We start from the raw sequence: 14,550 nt of genomic DNA on the forward strand, positions 1-14,550 counted from the left end.
TCTAGCTACTTTTTCATGGGGAAAAGGATATACGACAATGACAGCTCTCCCAGTTTGATACTGGTCAGTGTCAAAAAAAGAAACTTACTTTTGTGTGACCGCTGTTTTTTAGACTTTAGATACTTCCCTCTTGTGTGTGATCTTGTTACATTGGGTCAATTGAAGTCATTTTCTTTTTGTTTCTTGAGGCTTTATTCAGAAAAGGATAAGAATTTAATCTGTTTTTACCATGATTCCCTAGGTTTGTTTCCACTGTCAAATTTATACTCACTTTCTGCAGGGGATAAATTAGAAACCCAGGTAACTGGTCAATTTTCACAACATTTTTAAAGGAAGGCTTATGGCTTACCACAAATTAGCACTTCATGTGACATGAAATCAAGCTATTAAGATACATGTTTTTAGGTTTATTAACAGACTCATGAAACATTTTGCATTCTTTTTAGAGCATTATTGATAAAGAATGAAAATTTCTATAAGATACATAGTTCTAAAATGCCATCACTTGACCCAGTTTTTTTTTGTGCTGGCTAATAACCTTCCCCTATATTCCTTTATTAGTCAGTTCTATAGTGCAGTTCCTCCTCATGCAACTAATCCACTACTGTTTGCTTCTTGGTAAATGCTTTGCTCCCAATCTAGTAAGGAATAAGGAGTAGCTCACTACTCAAGGGATTCTGAAAGCCCAAGTTAGTATGTTTGGCATAAGAAAACATGAAAACACCATTTCTGACTCAAAAAATATGGTGCATACTATTATTCTTCATATGAAAATGAAACCCTGTCTGCTTACAGATAGAAGTCATTTTAGATTAAATATGGGCACATGGGGGTCTGATCTATCCTTTAATGCTACCTCAGTCTTCTCTTTAAATAGGGATTTCCTTCATGTGGATTGCTAAAATCAAAAAGATATTCTGGAGCTGTTGACTGGACTTTCAGAGGACACATCAATTTTTTTTTCTGGTGACGATCCTTTCCTGGAGGCTCTTCCAGCCATGGTAAGGTTATACCCAGAGAATGGGTTCCCTATTATTCTTAGCTTTTTACTTCACACAGATCAAAATCTTTGGGGAAAGGAGGCAGCTTGGTAGATTGGATTGAGAGCCATTACAAGAGACAGGAAGTCCTGGGTTCAAAATCTGGCCTCTGACACTTCTAATTTTGCTGGGCAGGTCACTTTACACCCATTGCCTAGCTCTTACCACTCTTCTGCCTTGGGACACAGTATTGATTCTAAGTTGGAAGGAAGGTAAGAATCTTAGAAAATCTTTGGGTAAAGAGCTTGAATGAGGGAACAAGGAACTAACTTTCATTTTCTTAAGAAAGAGCATAAAATCTCATTTCCGTGAGCAATGACTGTGGGTATTTCAGTGCTGGGGGAAAAGAAAAGATGAATCATTTTAGACATTTAGACATTTTAGACAATTCTAGGAGAGAAACTTATAAATAATTTGGGATGAAAGTACTTTTATTTTAACATGAAAACCTGAATTTAAAAAAAACTAGCAGTAAGTTCTTTTAGATGGTAGAATATTTCCTCATAAAGATAAATGGAAGCATTATCTTCAAAGACTATTAAAACTAAATAGGGCCTTAGGAAGTGGAATATTGATTTAGTCTTACAGTGAAATGAGGACAAATCCTAATACTGAAGATCTCTTCTCATTTTGCCTTTCTGTAATTGTATCATTAGGCAGAAATCCAGTTGTTATTGCAATTGTTGACATCTGGCTAGAATATTTTTCTCTATACATAGCACTTGGAAAACTGAGGAAAACAGAATTATAGTAATAAATAGTTGTAAATTTTCTTTTTATTGATGTGTGGTTGAGATATTCAATCTCCCTCTTCTAAGCTGTGTCTCCTTCCAGGAGTTCTCCATAGAAATGTAGTACCTTGACCTACCTAACCTTTCTGAATCTCTTCAATGCTTGAGAAGTATTAAGGGTAGCAATCAGACCTGTGTTCTCATTGGTATATGACCCCTTTTTCCTACAGGAACTTTCTCTACCTCTGTAGAGCTCTGTCTTCTCTTCAACATATACAACAACTTATAGAACAATGAGAGGCTATTTCTCTCATCTGGATTTATCCAATTAGTAGATGTCTAAGGCAAAGCTTGAACTCAGATCTTCCTCACTTTGAGGCTACCTCATACATTGATCGTGAAGCTTTTAAAAAATATTCCATAATATAAAGTGATTCAATTGAGACAAGAAACCAAAACCAAACATAATACGGAAGGGAAATGAGAAGAGTGCTGAAGGACCTGATTTCAAGTATTGGAGTTGCCTACAAAGCTTTGTGCCTTAAATTTTTTTTTTATTGATATTTTCAGTTTCTTACATTTTACATCACCATAGTATCCCATATATTCTTTTCTCTCCCCCTCCCAAAGAGTTATCCCATGTGACAAAAACTATTTTTCGGAGAAGAAAAAAAAAGTCAGCACAACTGACTAATAAGTTGAAAAATTCCAAAATAATGTGCCATGTGTAATACTTGTAGACCTCCTACCTCTGTGAAAGGGTAGGCTCATGATGTCTTCTCAGAACTCTTCATTCAAGTCTTGTTTGATCTTTTTTTTTGCCCTTTCCTTCTGTCTTGGTATACATATTACGTATTGGTTACAAGGCAGAAGAGTGATAAGGGCTAAGCAATTGAGGTTAAGTGACTTGCCCAGGGTCACATAGCTAGGAAATTTCCAAAGGCAGATTTGAACCTGGGACTGCCCATCTCCAGGCATGACTTTCTATACACTGAGCTACCTAGCTTCATACTTATTATTACACGTACTTATTAAATACCTAAAGTATTTTTGTGTCCTCTCAAACTTGTTAAAAAAAACTTTTAATTACTTATATTTTCAAAAATAAGGATGTAGGAATTTGAATAGGAATAGAGTCTAGACCTCTGATTCCATTGGTCTAGTTGGCTAACTCCTGGGTGAAAAAGTCCTAAACACTCCAGACTATCAGTTTTACTTTCTTACCTTTGTGAATAGCCAGTTCTTCTACCATAAAATAAGAAATGAACTCTATTATAAACAATCTCTAAGGTACCTTTTAAGTTCATGAATCTGACAACCAACAAATTAATCCATATATTTATTGATGACTTTCAGAGCAGCATAGTTTTTCCTATCTTTTTTTTTTTTTAACCCCTCCTGGCAACTTATCATTTTATTGAAAATCTTCACCACTAGGGCAGCTAGCTGGCTTAGTGGATGGAGTGGCAGGCCTGGAAATGGGAAGTCAATTCTGGTCTTGAAATGTCCAAACATTTCTTACCTCTGTGACCCCCTAGGAAAATCATTTAATCCTAATTACCTAGCCCTTACCACTCCTCTGCCTTGGAGTTGCTACTTAGTATTGATTCTAAAACAGAAGATAAGACTTTGGAGAAAAAAATGGAACTTTTCATTATTTTATAATAGGTCTGAGAGAGTTTAGTGATTTTGATTTCTCACTCCTCACCCCTTTCCATTTTAGTATAAGGAAAGGATGGAATGGAAGTGATCAGGATAATTGCTAATTATGTGAAACTGGACAAGTGCAATCTCTAACTCAATTTTCTCATCTCTAAAATTGGATTGGTATTATTTCCCTCCCAGAGTCATTATGAGGATAAAATGATATGATATTTGGAAAGCATTCTGCCAACCCAAAGTTACTACATGAATGCTGGTTGTTATTATTTATTAGAACTAAGGAGAGTTCTTAATATTCAACCTGATCTCTTTGAGAGCTACCATAGGAATATTTGTTTAAGAGAGATGGGTGAATAGTGGGAAAGTAGAAGAGGAAGAGGAAAATGGAGAGAAAGAAGGTTCAGTGTTTGAATCTGCCCAGAAATGGGGGGAAGGGGATGCAGAAGCAAAGCTACAAAAAAATTAGGGCAATTGCATACATCCCTACCAACCAAAGCTAACTCTCTCCCTTTCTGCCCTTGCCTAATCTTCCTCATGCCATTTCCCTTTCTTTCCTTCCTCCCAAGCCTCTAAGTTGTGAACAGAAACTTTAAAAATGTTTAATTTAATTCAACAAGCATTTACTGAACATCTCCTATGTCATAGCCACTGGGGATACAAAGACAAATGTGAAAATAAATCCTGCTTTCTTAGATCTTCTATTCTGCTAGATATTACCTAGCACAAAATCATGAGCATAAAAAAATATTCTAAAACTTTTCAATGGTATAAAAAGTCTGAGACTCTCACAACTCTTCCCATTTTTTACATTAGTATTAGAAAGTCTCACATAGCGATTCCTGGCTATGTGACTCTGGGCAAGTCACTTAAACCCTACTGCCTAGCCCTTACCCCTCTTTTGCCTTGGTTTGGTTTTGTATTGATTTTGTATTGGTTCCAAGACAGAAGATAAGGGTTTAAAAAAAAAAGAAAATCTTAATCAAATGCTTTTGATTGGAGGAATAAAATCAGTTAAAAGCCCTATCTCAGGGGCAGCTAGGTGGTACAGTGGATAGTGTATCAGGCCTAGAGACAGGAGGTCCTGGGTTCAAATCTGACCTTAGAAAATTTCTAGACAATTGCCTATTGCCTAGCTCTCACCACTCTTTGCATTGGAACTAATACTTAGAATAATTTATTATTATTTTTATTTGTTTTTAAATATATTATTAAAAAATCAAGGGGGCAGCTGGGTGGCTCAATGGATTGAGAGCCAGGCCTAGAGACGGGAGGTCCTAGGTTCAAATCTGGTCTCAGACACTCCCTAACTGTGTGATCCTGGGCAAGTCACTTAACCCCCCTTGCCTCTTACCACTCTTCTGCCTTGGAACCAATACACAGTATTGATTCCAAGATGGAAGGTAAGGGTTTAAAAAAAATAATTATATATAAATATATGATATTGTTTTAAATTTAATTTAATAGAAAATCTATCAATCAATTTATTATTAATTAATTATTAACAACTAGCAATAGAATATTATCAAGTATTATTAATCATTAATTAATAATTAAAGATTAATTGATTTTGATTTAATTATTATATTATATGATGATATAATATACAATATACAATATAATAATATAATATACAAGAACATAATATATAATAATATTAATATGTAAATAAAATTATATATCATTTAAAATATTTACATATATATTTTAAACCCTTATCTTCCATCTTAGAATCAATTGTATTGGTTCCAAAGCAGAAGAATACTTAGTAAGGGTTAGGCAATGGGGGTTAAGTGACTTGTCCAGGATCACACAGCTGGGAAGTGTCTGAGGCCGGATTTGAATCTAGAACCTCCCGTCTCTAAGCCTGGCTCTCAATCCATTGAGCCACCCAGCTGCCCCCAGTATCATTTCTAAGAGAGGGTAAAGGTATTTTTTTTTAAAAACCTATCTGAGATATTTCACAGAGCTGTGTGACAACCAATGCTACCTTCAACCTTTACCCAATTTTACCATAATTCTAAAGCTGGACAGAGTGGGGCAACTTCCAGAAGAATGACATTCAAGGAGTAGTAATCATGGAGAGAGGGGAGAGAGAAGGAGAAGATGAGGAGGAGAAAGGCACTGATACCCTCTCATTAACAGAAAACATTAAAAAACCTGCTCATAAAACCTCTTAGGAAATTACCCCTTTGTCAGACTCTCCTTTCATTTTTGTCCACATAAATTATGAAAATTATGAGCCAGAGATATCAAATTCCCTGTTGATACACACAAAAGTGTAACTTCTGTTAAACTTTTATAAAAAGGTAGGTTTTAACTCCTCCTTCAGCAGCCTTTGAAATCTGTGAGCTATCAAACAGACTAACCACAAAAGTGAATAGGAATAAAAAAAGACATTTCAGAAACAAGAAATTCTTATCAACTGGAAAGGGTTAATGAGACAGTTGTATAAAATATATATTTTTTGATCTGTCAAGACAGATATTTTTCAAAACTGTTTTCACTTGCAAAATATGGAAGAATCAGCTTGTAAAGTTGTCACATTAAAGCAAAAAGCTGAATAAAAATAAAAATGATCTAGTAATAACAATGAAGTAGGGTTTTTTGTTTTTTTTTAAGTAAGGAGGGGAAGGACAAAGGAAAGATTTAATTTAAGTGAAAGATTTAGTTTAAGGCTACTAAAAAGTCACATACAAGGTTTCCCCCTCCCCCTCCAAAAAAAAAAAAAAAAACATCCTTCTCATAACTTCTTTTGCCATACAGGAAGATAAATGTTACAACACCTTCTTGGCCAATCATCAGCATTACAAGCCTCAAACCAGGAAACCCTTTAGAGTACTGTAAAGCATAGTAGAAATGAGACTTCTCGCTTTCAGCTAGTTTTTGTTCCCTATGCTTGTAGGATGGAAAAGCAGATGTGAAATCTCTCATGGCGAAGTTTAATACTGGGGGCAACCTGACAGAGGAGGTCTCCGTTGGCAATCGACCCTTCAAAGTAGGGCATTCATCCCCTTCAGGAATACAGGCAAGGAAGAGTGTATTTACCAACCAAGGAAATGCCAGTCCACCTCCAGGGCCCAACAACTCATCAAAGTTTGGGACTCCAAGGCCTCCTTTGGGAGTAAAGCCTTCATATGAGGAGAAAACTGACAAGGATCCAAAACCCCCATATCTGAAACCTACTGGAGTAGGGCAGAGATTTGGGACTCCGGCAAACTCAGCCAGTAGGGAGCCTGAAGGAAAAGTGGGATTTCTGAAACCTGTAGGTCCTAAACCATTCGACCAGCCAAAAGAAGATGCCAAGCCCATGTTTCCGAGGCCCTCTGGGAACAAACCATTGCTTCATTCTGTCAACCAAGAGAATGACTTGAAAACTCCTAGTGCAAAGTCAGTTTTCAATGCCCCAGCACAAGAAAATGAACCTAAACCAGTATTTCCAAAGTTGGCTGCGGCTAAAGGAAAGTTCATCACTTCTTCACAAGACCATGATTCCAAGCCCCCTTTCTCCAAACCAGCAATTGGGCAGAAACCTTCTGCCAATACAGACACCTCCCATGAAGACCAGAACCCCAACAAAAGCACATTTCCGCAGAAAGGACCTGCATTTGCCCCTCCCTCAAAGCCCAAAATTAGTGCTCCCAAGCCAGGCAGGGAAGATACAGAAAACAAAGACCATACGACAGACACCCCAAACATGCCTTTTCCCGGGGTGACTCTAAAGCCTGCTGCCAGCAGAGGTACCCCAGGCTCAAGCCCAAACCTCCCCAAAAATACCGAAGAGAAAAAAGAAGAAAGGAAGATAGATGCAGCTAAGAATGTATTTATGAGTAAAATGAATCAGGAAGACTCAGGCTCAGGTGCCCCTCCACCCAAGTTCTCGAAGCCACCTTCCAAGCTGGTGGTGGGAGGACCTTGGAACCAAAGTCAAGAAAAGGAAAAAGGAGAAAAGAATTCAACTGCACCTAAGCAGAAGCCTTTGCCGGCCCTGTTTACCCTGGGTCCAGCCCCACAGAAACCCAACAGACCACCTACCGTTGACCTGGCAAGATTCCGAAAGGCCAGCCCTGCAAACAGTGAGTGTTTTCTCATTTTTGGCTTAGCTTGTCTCTTGCCATGGTGGAAGAGGTTTTATATTCCATAAAGAATTCTGACAACTCCAACAACCCTTTATGAATGATAACTCATTTGTACATGGTGGTAAATTGTCTGGTTTTGTTTTCCTTGGAGTTTGGGGAACTAGGGAGGCAGAACAATTAGATTTGGAGTTAATTCTATCACTGAAAAGTACTCTGCTTAGCTAATTATGGAAGAGCTCACATTTGTTGGATTGAGTGACTTCACTGATGAATAGCAACTTTATTTTTTGGTTAAATATTTTCACTTCTGTTAAATGAGAATATGGTCTCATTACTCATTACTTCCCAGGAGTTACCTCAGAGATATGTATTTGATTTCTTCTGACCAAAAAAAATGGTTTCCTAATTAATAAGTATTTATTTGGCCCCGTTCATGAGATGAGGGTAGCCTCATCTGCTACCTATATGACATCACTTTCTGCTACGTGAGCTGACTGGTTTATGTTGTTAGGTATTAAAGGTTTCTGGAATGGTGATTTAACAAAAAAACATTCAGTCAAAAGAATGAGCATGCCCAAGTTTGCTTTGTTCTCATTTTGGTTACTTTAATTTTGCTACCACATAATCCCCAGTGATTTTAAAGATATGTGTATTATGCATATATATTTGACATATGTCCACTTACATTTCAGTTGAGTTTAAATTGCCCTGCTTCTATAGTTAAGAGAAAAATCCATAGTTCTATGATCATTTTGGAGGAATTCATGGGACATAGTTATTCTTTGCAAAAAAGAAAAGGATGTTAATAGGAGAATTCAAAATTACAATGCTGTTATACTACAAACCCTAACCTTTATTTACCCACAGTCTATTTAGTATTAATAATAATGAGAAGAGACAGATAGGTACGGTAGGTAAAGAACCAATATTGGAGTCAGGAAGAAGTGTTCAGGTCCTACCCTTTAATATTTGATCAAATCATTTAATTTTTTGGTGCTGCAGGCAGTTCTCAAAACCTGTAGTTTATCAAAAAATATACCTGTCTACAATGGAGATTTAAAAAAAAAATTTCTACTCTGGGAATTCTTCACAACAATGAAATTGTCCACCCAGACCAAAAGTAGTAATATTAACAAGTCAGAAATTTGCATGTTGATTTAAGTTTTTAAAATTGTTTTACTCACAGTATTTGTAAATTTGTAACACCCAGACACTTTACTATTCTTCTTTTACATATGGGCAAATGGAGCCTCTAAGGGAGGAAGATGACCTGTCCATGGTTACACAACTGGCAAATGCCCAAGGTGCAGTTCAAACCCATCTCCTGACTCCAAGCCCAGTACACCTTCTGTTCTGACATTCTGCCTCCTTTTTGTCACCAGTAATAATACCGTAGAAGAGTTTGGGATATCTCATGGACATTAATTTTGCCTCCCTCCCCTTTATTTTGCCTGATTGGCTCTGATCACCTTACCATATGCTCTTTTACAAGGGACTATATTCTGCCTGGGCTGATAAACAGTGGGAATAATCAAATACCATGAGATTTGCAGCCTATCACATTCATGATCTCATGGGCAAGACTACTGACCTCTGGAACAATTTTTGTGTATATTGGTTTCCTGGAGAGATGCCACCTTGTTCAGTATGATGTTTCCCAATCATCTGTGTAGAGTGGCCAAACTTTGTGTTTTGCTTTATGGTTGCAGAGCTCATTCAATATTTGTTTGGGACCTTTTGAAAATTACAGTTCCCTTTGTCTTGAATGGAAAATTAACTGTTCTCATTTCCATTTTTATTCTTGTAGCTAAAGTGCCTGTACTAGGAAAGTAATTCTGACTTGAAGACAGATCACTGGGAAACATTTAATTTTTTCTTGTTTCTTACCACTTTTCTACCTTATCCTCATATCTTTATTTTATGACCCAATTAATTATTCTAACAAAACAATTGATGAAACACATTTTGAATGGAATTCACAATACTTCCTTTTTGCCCTTATGTGGTACAGACCTGGTATCAGCAGCATAAAAGGTGTCCAAACCAGCACATGAGAGTTGTTAGTGGCATGGAGACGAGAATACTTGCAAAATCTGTCTGATATTCTTCCAGTTGCCTGACTAACTTTTGTTTCCCATTCTTCCCTGCCACTCACTCCTTCAGCAGCCCCAAAGTTCTCATTCAAGTTGTTCAAAAAACAAACAAACACCCTCTAATTGTGTTCTAGGCTAGGCAAAGCCTTTTTTGTAGCATTCCATCCAGGACTCTTCTCCTCTGTAATGCCTCAGGCTCCATAATGGTGCCTGCTTCTCCATCACCTTCCCAACCCACCATGAAAATTATTTAAAAAATTAGAGAGCTTCTGGGGTTAATTTTATTTTTAAATTTTGAACTTAAATACCAAATTATATGAACATTTCTAAATACAAAGTAGAACAACAACAAAAAGAAATAGCCTGCTTTTCTTTTTAAGTGTAAAATTCAGTATCTTATTTCCAAAATTGTCCTGCTTCTGTGTTTCCTACTGACCTTTTTAATAATTTTTTATATGCATTTTTTTTTACTTTTTGATAACCTTTTCTCCTGATTTTGGTAGTACTATAGCTAGTCTCCTTTCCCCTCTACCCCTATAAAAAGCAATTGAAAGGAAAACAAAACCCTTGTATCAGGTATATATAATCCCATAAAACAAATCTATATGTTGGCTTTGTCCAAACATATATCACAAAGGCTTTGAAAGACCCAGGGATTCTGATCAGCCAATTCCAGAGGACTTATGACAAATCAGGTTACCCACCTCCAGATGAAAGATGATGGATTCAGACTGAGACATATGTGTCTATTTATTTATTGCACAAACCTCCTATCACAATAACATGTAGATGTATATATACATATATATTTGTACATATTTATGATGTGTTGCAAATATAATCATGTGTCTAGTGTGATAATGTTTTACATTCATATAGTTCTTCAACCTTTTTTTCAAAGTACTTTCACATTTCATGTTATATTCAGAATTACATTGCACTGTAAGTAGGGGAGGGGTCACTGACTTTTAAACTAAAGTACGAAGATATAAAATGACTTGCCCAAGACAACACAGCTATTTAATAGTGAAGCTAGGACTTAAGCATATGCCCTTTGACTCCCAGCCTTCATTTCTTTTCATCAGATGGTCACATATGTCTAAGTATGTGTGCATATGTTTATGCTTACACATTTGAGTTATGTGTATATAGAACTCATAAATCATTCTTATTTGCTTAAAAAGTATTGTCAGAAGATGAAAAATGTTTCTCACAAAAAATATAAACAAACCTTATTCTCAGAAATTTCCTACCTTTCTTCCCCTCATATCTGCCAATGCTTTTTGCCAAAAGGGAATGACTAGCTGAAGTCCTAATAGCTCTAAGTTCTATCTACTTACAATGGAAGGAAGAGTATTGGCTTAATTAACTGAGGAACCAGGAAGAATAGAAATGATGCCATGCTACCATGATATGAAGACTGGTGCTTTTTAAACCATTTTCTCCAGATCTGGAGAGACAGAATGACATAATGATAGGGATAAAGAATTAGCCTCAGAGCCAAGAAGATCTGAGTTCAAATCCTATCTTTTATACTTATTCGCTGCGTGACCTTTAACAAATACCTCATCCTTTCAATGCTATTGGCATCTCTCTAAGACTACAGATTTTCAGAGAAAATGCCAACCTGTATTTGCAACAGGAGTTTCCTCATTCACAAGTTCTTTGTGCCAGTGATGTCACAGATCTGTTCCCTAACCTTTTTCCAGACCTATTAGTTGAGTGCACACCTGTTACCTTGAACAAAACAAAAAAAGTTTACCTAACTTTGGATTTACTGCTCTGGCTTACTCCTGGACCCTCATTGAGGCTCCACTCCAAGTTCTACGTCTGGGTTCCACGAGTACAAATCTGATTGCTCTAATGCTCAAAAGCCTTGTAAATACTGGAAAACTATACTCATGTTACCCCCTTCCCCCACCCCAAGCCTTCTCTACTGTTAAGCATCTTTTGTCTCTGACCTTGGAAACTTGGAAAGCGATCCCTCCAAAGTGCTTTTTTCAGACTCAGAAATTCTCCCCAGGAGGAGAACTTCTTATTCTTGCCCGGTTGGAGTTAACATGCATTTATTTACTCAGTCATCAGTCTATCCAGCTGGACATAATTTCCTGCATCACTGAACACAAAGGCATGTGATTAAATCAAAGCAAAGTTAGAAAGTAGACTTAGTTTAAGTGATAAACAAAACTACATCTGAAAATGTTTGTCCACACCGAGGTTCAGTAATTTGGGAGCTGAACAGAGCAAAACTGGATTTTTTGATGATGAAATTCAGATATGAAACACCTGGTAGACTAATTTTCTTGTATAAACAGCTTAATTCCAGTAATTATTGAGCTAATCAAAGCTCAATTTTCTCTCATCCCTTATTTCTTTAACCCTTCAATGTTACTGTCCCTTTTCTTTAACTATTTTCTTAGTCCCATATTACCAAGTACCTGCTGGAAACTTTCAATCAGCTGTCCTATAGGCAACTCGAATTCATTATATCCAAAATTGAACAATTGCTTATTTCACTCTTCCCAACCCTCCTTAACTGAGAAAAGAAAAATAAAGTCCTGACAACAAATATGCATACCCATGTAAAACAAATTCCCACTTTGATCATGTTTTAAAATGTCTCTTTTTACCTCCCCCCCATCTATTTTTCCTTATGGTCATATATCCCAACACATGAGTCTATAGATATTGATATGTATATTTATGTAGATATAGCTGTACAAAAGCGTGCTCCAAATTTCCTTATTTCAATGAAAGTACCCACCATCCTTCTGGTTACCTAGGTTCCTTTCATCTTGGACAAAAGGCTGAGAAGGGATAGCTATTCAGGTTCATAACCATAGTCGTCAATTCTTCTTTCTCCTTTGTTTCCCTATGTTTAATCAGTGGCCAAATCATATCGATTCTCTTTTTCTAACTTTTATCTTATCTACTCCCTTTTCTCTCCTCACATAGCCACTACTCTGGTTCAGGATTTCATCACCTATCACTTAGACCGTTGTTGCAGTGCCTTAATTGGTCAATTAGTTTCCAGTTTCTTCCCTTTCCAGGCCAACTTCTATACAGCTATCAAAATGATAGTCCTTTATTTATATTTTTAATTTAATTTCTCATTTAGTTTTTTTTCAATTGACAAGAGTTCATTTCCTTCTTTCCAACCCTCAATTGAAAAAGAAAAAATAAAAACCTTTATACAAATGTGCATTATTTATTATACAAATTTCTGCATTGGTCATGCCCAAAAACAAATGTCTCTTTCTGAATCTTGAATTGATATGCCAAGAGATGAGCACTGTGACTCATCCTTGGTCCTCTGGAATCATAGTTGACCATAGCATTGGTCCCAGGTCTTAAGTGTTTCTTGGTTGTTCATCTTTATGATGTTGTTGAATTAGTATTCTGGTTTTGCTCATTTCATTCTCTAATAATCCCTATAAGTCTTACCAAGTTTCTCTGGAAACATTCTTTTTGTCATTTCTCATACCACATTAGTATTCCATTATGTTCATATACCATAATTCATTGAGCCACTTCTCAACTGCAAGACATCATCTTTTCAATTTCCAGTTTTTTTTCACTATAAAGAAAACTTCAATAAATACTTTTTTTTGTCAGTCTTTTGACTTTGCTTTATTTGTTCTTGCTGCTTTGAGAGATCATTGGCTTCTACTTGCTCAATTCTGATCTTTAGAGACTGGTTTTCTGTTATAATCTTATGATTTTCCTTTTTGGTTTCGTCTATCCTGTTTTCCAGCTGTTTAATTTTGATTTCCAATTGGGAGTTTCTATCTTTTAACCTATTAATTTCCATTTGAGCTATTTCCCACTTCTCTCACCAAATCTTTTCCATATTTCTCTTGATCTCAGATTTGAACTCTTTAAGAGCTTGAGACCAATTTTCATTTTTTGGGAAGGTTTGGATATGATTACTTGTTTGTTCTCCTCTGCTGTTTACTCTGTTGTCTGGATTTTTTCTGTGTAAAAGTTGTTGAGTGTTAAAGATTTCTTCTTGTTGATCTTTCTCTTTTGGGGTTCTTGTAACTGGCTTGCCATTGTTAGCCCAGCACCCTCTCAGCTTTATCCTCATGCCTAGGGTCTGTCTGCACTCTTTAGGCTCCTGAGGTCTCAGGTCTAGTTGTTCTCAGGGTCAAGCCTCCTGGTGGTCCCCGTGCTTGTTCCTCTTCCTGAAGCTCCTTTAACAGTCTCAGGGCGCTGCTTCCACAGTCATACAACCCTTTGCACTGGGTCTCCACCCAAGGTCCACACCTGTGCTCAGGATCCACGTTCAAACATGCGTCCATGCCCGAGTCCACACCTGCACTCAAGGTCTGTGTTGAAAGTCTGTGTGTTCTTTAGCTTCTTGGGGTCTTAAGTCTTGCTGCTCTCAGGAGCAGGCCCTGGTGATCCCAGGTAGCTGCCAAGGACTTAATGGATGCCCCAAACTTGCTCTAACTCTTGTGTGCTGGCTTTGGCCCTGTAGGTGGGGGGGGGGAGGGGGTTGCTCAGCTCATATTTTAGTGAGAGCTGTTTCACCCCCTTATAGCATGGAAATGCCCCGATCCCATGTACCTTCAACGCTGCACCCTGTTGTGGGGTCCCTTCATTCATCTGGATTTGTTTTTATGTCCTCTTGAAGAGTCCTATCTATGTGGGTTAGGAGAGGTTAAGTAGCTGCTTTTTACTCTGCCACTATCTTAACCCAGAATTTTCAATACTTTTTTTTTTTTTTTTTTTTTTGCATATTGGTCCTTCTCCTCATTTATCCCCTTGGGCTATAAGCCAACCAATGGAACTACTACTTGATCAAAGGGCATACAGAGTTTAGTGACTTTTGAAGAATGGTTCCTAATTGCTTTCTAGAATGCCTGGATCAATTCACAGTTCTTCCAACCATGCTCTAACCATACCTGTTTTTCTACAACTTCTCCAATTTATCTCCCCACCTTTT

The 14,550-nt window shown here is 37.1% G+C and overlaps 1 protein-coding gene across 1 annotated transcript in view; it reads left to right on the forward strand.

Moving 5' to 3' along the window:
• The first annotated feature begins 6,338 nt into the window (after nucleotides 1-6,338).
• FYB1 (FYN binding protein 1) overlaps nucleotides 6,339-14,550 on the forward strand; it is a 135,451-nt gene continuing 127,239 nt past the window's right edge. Inside the window, exon 1 of the mRNA XM_044664227.1 lies at nucleotides 6,339-7,506. Within this exon, the coding sequence (XP_044520162.1) occupies nucleotides 6,363-7,506 (1,144 nt within the window). The 5' untranslated portion in view covers nucleotides 6,339-6,362. The remainder of the gene's footprint in view (nucleotides 7,507-14,550) is intronic.

Source organism: Gracilinanus agilis, chromosome 1 (assembly GCF_016433145.1).
Source record: "Gracilinanus agilis isolate LMUSP501 chromosome 1, AgileGrace, whole genome shotgun sequence".
NCBI lineage: Eukaryota > Metazoa > Chordata > Mammalia > Didelphimorphia > Didelphidae > Gracilinanus > Gracilinanus agilis.